At 40.4% G+C, this 9724-nt stretch overlaps 2 protein-coding genes across 11 annotated transcripts; both read left to right on the forward strand.

Annotated features, from left to right (window-relative positions):
• The first annotated feature begins 355 nt into the window (after nt 1-355).
• On the forward strand, nt 356-5072 carry LOC135609650 (methyltransferase-like protein 2). Of its 10 annotated transcripts, none has more exons than XM_065103113.1 (11): nt 357-743; nt 839-1052; nt 1408-1550; nt 1639-1659; nt 1763-1832; nt 1941-2034; nt 2943-3120; nt 3251-3340; nt 3502-3598; nt 4251-4497; nt 4751-5072. In XM_065103113.1, exons 1-10 carry the CDS (start codon nt 465-467, stop codon nt 4400-4402), a joined length of 1338 nt encoding a protein of 445 aa, XP_064959185.1. In that variant the 5' UTR covers nt 357-464; the 3' UTR covers nt 4403-4497; nt 4751-5072. The 10 variants fall into 10 exon arrangements, with proteins under 10 accessions (XP_064959193.1, XP_064959195.1, XP_064959185.1 ...); XM_065103114.1 differs by having other exon boundaries at nt 1959-2034; XM_065103116.1 differs by having other exon boundaries at nt 1763-1796.
• Nucleotides 5073-8208: 3136 nt separating this feature from the next.
• On the forward strand, nt 8209-9560 carry LOC103980830 (homeobox-leucine zipper protein HOX14). Its single transcript, XM_009397347.3, has 3 exons — nt 8209-8590; nt 8712-9013; nt 9089-9560. The coding sequence occupies exons 1-3, from the start codon at nt 8521-8523 to the stop codon at nt 9320-9322; spliced, it is 606 nt and encodes a 201-aa protein (XP_009395622.2). The 5' UTR covers nt 8209-8520; the 3' UTR covers nt 9323-9560.
• The last annotated feature ends 164 nt before the right edge of the window (nt 9561-9724 follow it).

Below are 9724 nucleotides of genomic sequence, written 5' to 3' on the forward strand. Positions count from 1 at the left end.
AACAAATATATATATATATATATATATATATATATATATATATATATATATATATATATATATATATATATATATATATATATATATATATATATATGAATGTTCTAACATATCTTTCTTATTTTTCTTGCAACATTAGTATTAATTGTCTCATTTTTCGATTGTAATTTGATAAACGTGCGCTCGATCAATTCCTAAATGTGTATGTTATTATTATTATTATTATTATTATTATTATTATTATTATTATTATTATTATTATTGTCGTAAGGTGAAAAGGGCATATTATTATTTGAATGTATTTGTATGGCAACAAATAAAAAATAAATAGTTGCATTCGGCTAATGAAAACAGAGCAGCTACGCCTGCGTCCGGCTTAGGTCATAGCGAACCGGGGTCTCACTCTCTCCCCTCCACCCATGGCGATTCCGCAGTCCGCGGGGTGGTCGAAAGCTTGAGAGGAGATGTCGGACGAGGTCAGATCATTCTTGGACACCGGAATCTATCGACTGGTTCGGGATGGGTCGAAGGTGGTCTTTCTCGACCCTGTTCGAATCCTCAACTACTCCTACTCTCGATTTTGGGTATCTCCGTCGGCTTACTACTCACGCTCCTTCGAGACTACCACCGCCGCATTGAAAACCGATGCCGTTGAGGATTCTCGGATTCTGAAGAAGAGGAAGAGGACGCGAGCGCCGCGCGATTTGAACGAGAGCGAAAGAGCCTCGGAGAAGCGCCACCAAGTACTGGTCTTCCCCCTTTTTCGTTGAAGCTTGATATTCCTCCCGTTTCCTTTGAGGGCAAAAAGTTCCTCTTTTTATAAAGAAATATCTGACAGGAAGCGAGAACTTTTTTGCTGAATGCGCACAAAGCATTTCTCGAAGCTGCTGAGCTCCAAGCCTTGCTTCCCGAATTGGTGAAGTCTGAGGTCTCCTTGCCTACTAGGAGAGCTTCGGAACAGAAATTTATTCAGCTTGGAAGCCTCTGGCAAGCGCCGTTGTACGAGATATCACTTTGTTTTAGGAACAAGAACTTGTCAGATGATACAGGAGGTCAGGATCTTTAACTGACATACAAAAGATTTGCATAAGATGCTTTAGCAAATTCTAATATTGTTCGAAGGGCCTGGAGTTTGCTTTAAGTAGCTCCTTGGTGAAGTGCTTGCAAACAATATAATAATCATGTGGAGTTGTCTGGCTGTTTTCTGTGGTAAACTTATTCATGCAGTTATATCTTTTTGAAATTAGAGTTTGGTTTATGATAGATGGTGATGTGATATTTTTCCATGGAAATTTTGGAACATTTGTAGCACGAGTTCTTCTTCCCACAATGTTCTGAAACTATGATGACGTTGGTAAGTCTACCACCAAGACAACCAATTAACGTTCTTTCATTATGATTTGTCAGGTTATAGGCTTGGCGATCATGGCGGAACTATTATAGTGCACCGATTGTATAATAACTTAATTTGTAATGAGACAAATGAAGATGTGGAAGCTGAGTTTCAGAGCAATCACTATATATTACCCAGTAGAAGCTGCTTCCACATGGTACCATTTGACACTTGTGATTATTCTGTTGCTCACTAAGAGCATTAAATTTTTTATTATTTTTACTGATGTACCTCTTGGTTTGTAGACCACTGAATTCAGAATTAAGGTACATAGGCTGAGGCTTGTTTTGATACTCTTTGGCCTGCAATGTCTAATATGATCTCTCTTGTGTATGTCTATGTTGGGTTTGGTGATCTGTTGAATGGAAGTCTGACTTACGACAAGTTCGCAATCTTGTTCCTGGTAATCTTCACAAGTCAAATCAAACACTCTCATTTGGTAATTAACTTCTGTAGAGAAGGCCAAGTCATCAACATTCCTGACTGTTCCACTTCTTTCTTCCAGATAATATAAATAATTATTTTCCTTACTCTTCTTCTAATGCAGTTGAAAAATGTTTTACAGCTCACTCAAAAGATGGGTTTAACTTTATTGTGATTGACCCACCATGGGAAAATGGGAGTGCCTGCCAAAAAGCAGTGTATGTTTCATCAGTTTCAGCTTTTAGCTTTTTGCATGTTTATTTGGTATCTAGTGCAAATAGATGGTGCAATTTCTTGATTTTTCTGTTTCTTGGACATTCTAGAGTAAATGTGTTTTTTGACTATCATTTCCAAATACTTGTCTAAGTATCCAAGAAATGCTGTATTGCTTTTATTATAAGTAAAGGTAGCTGCTTAATCGCAATTGGATGGTCCAGGTGATGTAAGCAAGCCTCATTGATCATTTGAACACTATGACAGGTTTAATTTTGGAATAGATTATTAAAGGAACCATAACATTCATGAAACGTGTGAAGTTAGCCTGTATATTCTGATTTGATATTTGAACCGGTAAACGTACAATCTTGAAATGGTATGACCTTTTGTAATCGGTATGTTAAAACTAGTTCATACCTGATAGTTTTTGCTGATATAGAGATTGAGTTTAATGTCTTCCATAATCTGGAAAGAGTGTTACATGGCTCCCCACAGTTTTGTTGCATCAATAATATCCACCCACACCCTGGTGCACAACCCCAAGAAGTAAAATATATTATGCTTCACATTACCTAATTTGTTAACCAAGCATCATGTAGTATGAGACTCAACCTACTGATGAGAAACTCAAACCAATTTCCAAAATTTAGTGCCCGTTCTTGGTGATTTACCAACATCTTTGTCCACAACTTTCATATGGATGACTGTCACATTCATTGTTGGGAACTTTTGAATAAATGGTAATCATCAAGTGCATGCTTATATTAGTCTAAGCTTGGTAGGTCCTTCAAAAATTATTGCTGTCTTATTGTACTTGGATATAAATATTCCTCTCTCATGTACGATATCTGAGTCGTAATATCTATCTTATTGAAATGAGTTTCTAATTATTTCCAAGTTTCTGTTGCAGGTACCCGACGTTACCTAACAGATACTTTCTGTATCTTCCTGTCAAGGAACTTGCTCATGAAGGGGGAGCCCTTGTGGCACTTTGGATGACTAATCGGGAAAAGCTACGCATATTTGTCGAGAATGAACTATTTCCTGCTTGGGGAGTGACAAAATTTGTTCTCTCCTATTGGTTAAAGGTCACTCAGAATATCACATTTGTTTGCTGCATTTTTTTCTTATTCAAGTGTTCGGCCAGTTTGACTGTGATGATCTTCAACTCTGGTGACCTGTGGATGAAATCTTACTTATTTATAAAACTTGATATAGGTGAAACCAGATGGATCATTGATCGGTGAACTGGATTTATTTCATCACAGACCGTATGAGTGCCTGCTTCTTGGATACATAAATTTGCAGGTAGCTTCTTACCCGATATTTTTGTCGAGTATGGATGACAGATTTTGTTGATAAATATTTTCAATTTTTGCTGTCAGGTGTGCCATAAATATGTGGATATGATATTTATTCACAACAGTATTTTTTTATTTCTCATGTATTTTTTATTTAATTTTCCATAGAATGATGACTCAAGAGCCATGCCATTTGAGTATTTGGGAATCAATCAAGTCATTGTCAGCATTCCTGGTGATTACTCGAGGAAGCCTCCACTGGGACGTATCCTTGCCTAGGATATGTTGCATCTTTAAATATAGCATAACATGTCATATATACCTACCTATCTCTTTTCATCTGCTGAAGATGTTTGTTGGATAAGTTCCTTCTCTCTTTTTTTTCGTTTTCCTACATATACCTATGCAATGTTCATATTTGTCTAGTCATTTGGAAGTACATTTTGCTTGAACAGGGCAACCTTTTATATGTCTTTCACTACCATAGGAAGGTTAGATGTGCATCCCCTTTTATGTGGAGAGTTGGCGTCTTTAAGGCAAACGTACGATGTGCTTGTTTTAATGATGCTTGTGCATATGTAATGACTATATTTTCATTTCATAGTAACTAAGGAGATGAGGAGGTTATTATAACTTCATACAGAATCCATCATGGTAGTAAGGCTGTTGGAACAAACCCAGACTATCACATAATTTAATATAGAGCTTTTCTTGTCAATACTAACCCCTGCAAATGAAATTCTGTCCATTACCCAATGCTGTGTGTTTCTTCATCTATTCACGTCATTACGGTTCTTTACACTATGCAACTAGTTTGAAGCAGCACATTTTGTGTCGTAAGCTTTTTTCATGATATATTCAAGGGAAGAACCTCCTTTTTCTTTTAAGAACCTCATTTGAAACTTGATCAATATCAGAATTATTGAAGGATCATATACCAGGCCCCAAGCCCGCAAAGTGCATTGAGCTTTTTGCCAGAGAACTGGGGGCAGGTTGGACTTCATGGGGGAATGAGCCACTTCACTTCCAAGACTCAAAATACTTTGTGGAAAGAGACAATGAAAGATAATGCTCCTTGATGGGATCTTTCCTGCTGGAATTAAGGCAGTCTCTTTGCCATTGTTTGGATGCTGCAAAGAAGCATTTTTGACTCTGATACCTCATGTAAGTATCCGTAGTGATCGTTGTAGTCTTTTCTTTGAAATGGTCACAAGCATATGATACTTTCTGGTTATCATATGCATTTCCTAACAACCTTTTGTTATACTTGTCTTTCATAGCTTGATTTCGTTATTTTCTTAATTTTAGAATCCAAAGAAGCCGGATTCTTTCATGATTAATCTATTTGGTTGATCATTTTAAGTCCCTTGGAATCAATTACATGCTAATATGTAGCGGGTGGTATTCTGTGATGTAGCTTTTCAGGTACTTGGAGAGACCAATCTTCGAGCAGAGCCACACAATCACAATCTCGAGATGAAAAGTTGGTGGATGCTGCTTTGTTAAGGTCATGATTAAGGTGAAAAATCTTTTGCTTTTAACTTCTGATGTTAATGATGCTTGGGATAAAGAGACATAACAAGCGGTTGATTAGCCTGTAGAACCCTCTCCACTGCTTGAAGATGGTATGCATCTGTTGTTTATGCAGCATGCGGTATAAAATTCCATTGTATCATCAACATTAAAATGTGATTCATAACTTGCATTTTAATCACATTAGCATCGCATGATACGTCGAATGGGGACCGAAAGCATACGACTCGAACGAGTTTTCTGTCAGCATCGGAATGGCGGAAAAGATTTCATACGGTTGAATTCTGAGCTAAATTCCTTCCCGAAGAACTTTTTGTAGGATATTAGCTGGTGATCCGAGGAACAAACCAGCATAAAATCTTTTACCACGGCGGGATAAATACGAGGAAAAAGGTAAAAGAGTTAGAATAAAAAATCAAGGTTTATCTCTTTTCGATTCATTAATATTAATTGACTCGACATCTTCTGACTATAATATTTATATATTTCTTAGCATATATTCATATCATTTTAATAAGTTATTTTTTTTTTAATCTTTTTTGCAACCTTACCAAAATATATTCCTTAATTTCTGCATTTCAATGTTAAAAGACTCGATTGTGAAAAAGGACCGTTTTAGAAACTTAATCCTCTGACCTATGTTCGATTTCCTTATCCAACAGAGACGTGGTCGATTAAGGCTTCCTCAACATCCCATCAGAGGCACTTGGAACTTCGTGTCATCTCCCAAACACCATCGAAAGGTGGCTCAAATTGTGCCACGTTTCAAGGATTTCTATAATGAAGTGAGTTGGGTATCATACGATCTTACATCTTAAATATTGATATGGTAATAATAATATATCATATCTTCTTATCAAAAGGGAGGATTCGAAATCGTATTCAGTTATTATTATTATTATTATTATTATTATTATTATTGAATATGTCAATTAACTTAGTTGATAAAGATTTTAATAACATATCACATAATTTTGGATTCAAATCTCACTTATCCTTCGGGGAAAATAAATTTTTGAGTTAAAGCTGCTCACAAAATAAAGTTGGATGGTCTGAAGCCTTCACTTTCCGTTATACGATCAACTCGAAATTATTATTATTATAAGTCGATCGGAAGATCCATTGAGTTGATAAGAATCCCTTCCTCGAATAAAAAGAATTGATCGTGTGTTACTCAAGGCTCCACGTTATAAAGTTTGACGGATGCAATTAGTTTACTAGATTGCAATGTTGATTGCGTGGATTTGTGGAAGAGCCAGCCATGATCTAGTAACAATCGTACACCCTTTGAAGGATTAGATAGAGTATTTATTTGGCTAACGCTTCTAATTGGAGGTTGGTAATCGGGAAACAGGGGATGGGGAGTGTCCGGAACAAGAAAAAAGATGTAATCTTTGGTTTATGTCAAAGGGTGTTGTAGTGGCGGAGGAGAGACTTTAGGCATGTGAAAGAATCCAACACAAAGGAAGGGCACGCACATGTGTTCTCAACTCATGTCGATTTATATTACACTGCCAATCTATCTGTCTTTTCTTCTAAATAAGTACAACGCCTTTGCCCTCCCTCTCCCAATTGATTAATGGTGCTTAGCCTCTTTTATCCTAATCACCTGCTCTGCCCAAATCGTAAGAATGGAGTGGAAAGCATGCTTGCTGTCTTTTACTATGGTGAATTCGATCTAATCTGTTTCCCTAAGTCGAGCGATCTCTGTTCGTAATGGTCTTCTTGGCCTAATATTTTCACCAACCTCTACCTCCGTAAATCCAATTTGGCCCTTACGAACCTTTTACAAGTCACCAGCCTCTTCATGGCTTCTCCAAAGTCCAAACACCAAAAGATTGCTTCGCGCCAAATCATCGATGGAGCGAAACAAGTGAAACATCACTTGAGAAGTGACTGCTGAGGCCTAAAGGTGGCAGAAAAGATGGGGGGGTGTGGATTGCTCCATATCCATCAGCCTCCCATGCCACTCATGGTTATGTTAATCCTGCCAGCTAGAGATCAGTGCAGAAATGATTATGGTATGTTAGATAAGCATTGCCACCATTGCAGGGAAAGTGGGAAAGAAGAACAAGACAGTGGCTGCTAGAGATGAGTTGAGGATAGGAATTGCCTCGTAGAGGCGAGATTGCAGCAACCCCAAAAGCCAGGGGGGGGGCCTTCCAAGTTTCCATTTCATCCTTTTCAGGGAACCAGATGCAGCTTATTGTGTCAACAATGGACACAGGTCAAGTGTGAGACGGCTCTGCCGAGCTTTCCAAAAGTTGATGTCACTGGTTGTGGTAGCAGCATATGTAAAGCAAGAATCACTTGGAGACATTGGTCAAATCATGATCAGATAAACTAAACCATGGACAGTTGGTGCATGCTTGACCACAGATTGGTGAATGGAGATGTGCCACCTTCCTCTGTAATGTATGTATAGTCTGCAACTTTGTTGGGAGATGCATAGGGTTGATCTTTATCCCCTGCTGAGACAAAGACCCTCCATTGGCACGGAGAGGATAAGATGACTGACAGCATGAAGAGCTCATCACAAGATACCGAGGCAACAGGTCCCCTCCTGAAGGAGTGCCGAGCCATGGCGACGCGTGTTGAGATCTGCAATGTGTGCCCCATGTGCCTTCTTCACCAACCCTTGCGGCTCTGCAACCTGCAGCTGTTAGAGAAAGGCTTGGCGGCAAATGCAGGGATTAGCGACTTAACCAAGCTGGAATAAGTGGATTTGACTGGCAAAGTAACCTCGGTTATTGCCTAAATTTGGACTGTTCTCTGAGCTAATTACCAAGTTGACTTCTTTTTACTATTGGGAGTATGAGCCCAGGTTTAGAAGATCATAAACAGCCAGAAATTACATACAATATATGGGTTGAGTCTGCATATAAACCTTAGTTGATCATACTTAGCAACCATGATCACTCTAATCCAGTCTACCACGGCACTTGCTTTGCGCATGCAGGGTAGATTACCCGAGGCATGGAGAGAGTTAACCTCAGAAACGAAGAAGAGTCATGAGGATGTGCAGGACAGCCTCCAATCAGGAAACCAAGCAACTCTCTCACCCTCTATCCAATTAACGGAGAAAGACGCTGGCTTACGACTTGCATCTAAGGGAAAGGACGGTGGCATACGACTTGCAATAGAGGGAAGAAAACGTTGTCACGAAGGTAAAAAAAACACAGCAGAGTGGCCATTTTGCTTGTCTGTCTACGCAGAACACCAGAGAAAGAAAATGTACATTATATTCGACGTTGGAGTGTCCAACAACGTCGTCAGATCACATTGTTTTCATGGCGTCCCGACGTTAACCAAGTAAGGAGCCGAATAAAAATGGCAGGGAACTCCTCTCACCTCGGTTTCACCCCCATACACGTCTCTCCCCATCATGAGCCATGGCGTTCGTGTCATTCTGCCCGTTGTTCCATGGCCTTCGAGTCCACCAAACACCTATAAATAAGCCGCGAGACTTCAACCATGGCAAGTAAACATCGGTCTCCCTTCCCCTCCCCCCTCCCTTGCATTATTCTGTGTAGGGTAGAGAGCTAAGCTACCGAAACGGAAGATTCAGAGCATCCTTCTTCCTTTATAGTTGAAGAGAGCGAAGAGATTGGGCACTGTTGAAGGGCGGAAGGTGGACCGTGCACGAGAAAGAATATGACCGAGGAAAAGAAGGTGCAGATCCCCTCCCTCTGGGCATCTGAACGCTGCTCTCAGATGCCTCAAGGTCAATCCACTTCCCAATACTTTCTTTTGCCTTCCTCTTCCATGTCCATGTCCATGTCCATGTCCCAGTTTCTGGTGGTCACTCGATCATGCATTGCAAGAACTGACTTGTTCCTTTCCAGACTCGGTCGGCGAGAAAAGGACGCGGCGAAGGAGGAAGAAGGCGAAGGGAGATGCGAAGAAGAGGCGACTGAGTGAGGATCAAGTGAAGTTGCTGGAGATGAGCTTTATGGACGAGAGGAAATTGGAGGCAGGGAGGAAGGCCCACCTCGCCGCCAAGCTCGGGCTCGACGCCAAGCAGGTGGCCGTCTGGTTCCAGAACCGGCGGGCGCGGCACAAAAGCAAGCAGGTGAAGGAGGCCTACGTCGAGCTCAAGCTGGCGCACGACGCTGTCGTCCTCGAGAAGTGCCACCTCGAGAACGAGGTTCGTCCATCTCTCTTTGTTTGCAGTGTCAAAGCTGACTGCAGCAAAGCTGAGATCACATGTTTCTAATGGCAGGTGTCGAAGCTAAAGGAGAAGCTCTCGGAAGCAGAGGAGGAGGTAAGGAAGCTCGCCTCCGGCATGAATGGAGCTTCTGGCGGCAACGGCGAGAGCGGCGATGGCAGCCCGAGCTCGTGCTTCTCAGCTGCGAGCCTCCAATGGCAGCGAGAAGAAGCTGAACTCATCTGCATAAACGAGTACGATTTCACCAACTACATGATGATGGAGTGGGCAGATCTATATGGTGTCTAGAGATTGTTGCTGTAATCATCATGATTCATCGGATCACCCCTCGTCCATTGTCGTTAATCTCCTCGCTAACAGTAACAGGAGCTTGTAGTAGTAAATTAAGGTTGCTGCAGTAGTCTTAATGTATCAGAATGATGATGTTGCAAGCATCCAGTTCTGTAAGTCTTTTAAGTGACAGAAGTACTGTTGATCTCCCAAGACAAGCAAACTATTGCCCGTGTCTAGTTTCATCACTCAAAAACTCTTTCTAAGATTGGCAGGTTTGGTCAAAGAAAAGGAAAGGAAAAAGAAGATAGATCAGAAGACCAAGGTGCAGTAGGGTGGATGGAATTTGTGCACAAATGATTTGAAGGAGTAATCTTTCTTGAGAGAATACAAAAATCTGGGAATTAAAAGGAATCTTGA

This window comes from Musa acuminata, chromosome BXJ2-4 (genome assembly GCF_036884655.1).
Source record: "Musa acuminata AAA Group cultivar baxijiao chromosome BXJ2-4, Cavendish_Baxijiao_AAA, whole genome shotgun sequence".
Lineage (NCBI taxonomy): Eukaryota > Viridiplantae > Streptophyta > Magnoliopsida > Zingiberales > Musaceae > Musa > Musa acuminata.

Excerpts from the sequence above, each read along its gene's own strand:
- LOC135609650 (XM_065103113.1), top strand. The coding sequence starts at position 465 with ATGTCGGACGAGGTCAGATCATTCTTGGACACCGGAATCTATCGACTG. Across the intron at positions 744-838 it reads CCTCGGAGAAGCGCCACCAA|GAAGCGAGAACTTTTTTGCT; the intron begins GTACTGGTCTTC and ends AATATCTGACAG. Across the intron at positions 1,660-1,762 it reads CCACTGAATTCAGAATTAAG|TCTGACTTACGACAAGTTCG; the intron begins GTACATAGGCTG and ends GTTGAATGGAAG.
- LOC103980830 (XM_009397347.3), top strand. The coding sequence starts at position 8,521 with ATGACCGAGGAAAAGAAGGTGCAGATCCCCTCCCTCTGGGCATCTGAA. Across the intron at positions 8,591-8,711 it reads CTGCTCTCAGATGCCTCAAG|ACTCGGTCGGCGAGAAAAGG; the intron begins GTCAATCCACTT and ends GTTCCTTTCCAG. Across the intron at positions 9,014-9,088 it reads AGTGCCACCTCGAGAACGAG|GTGTCGAAGCTAAAGGAGAA; the intron begins GTTCGTCCATCT and ends TTCTAATGGCAG.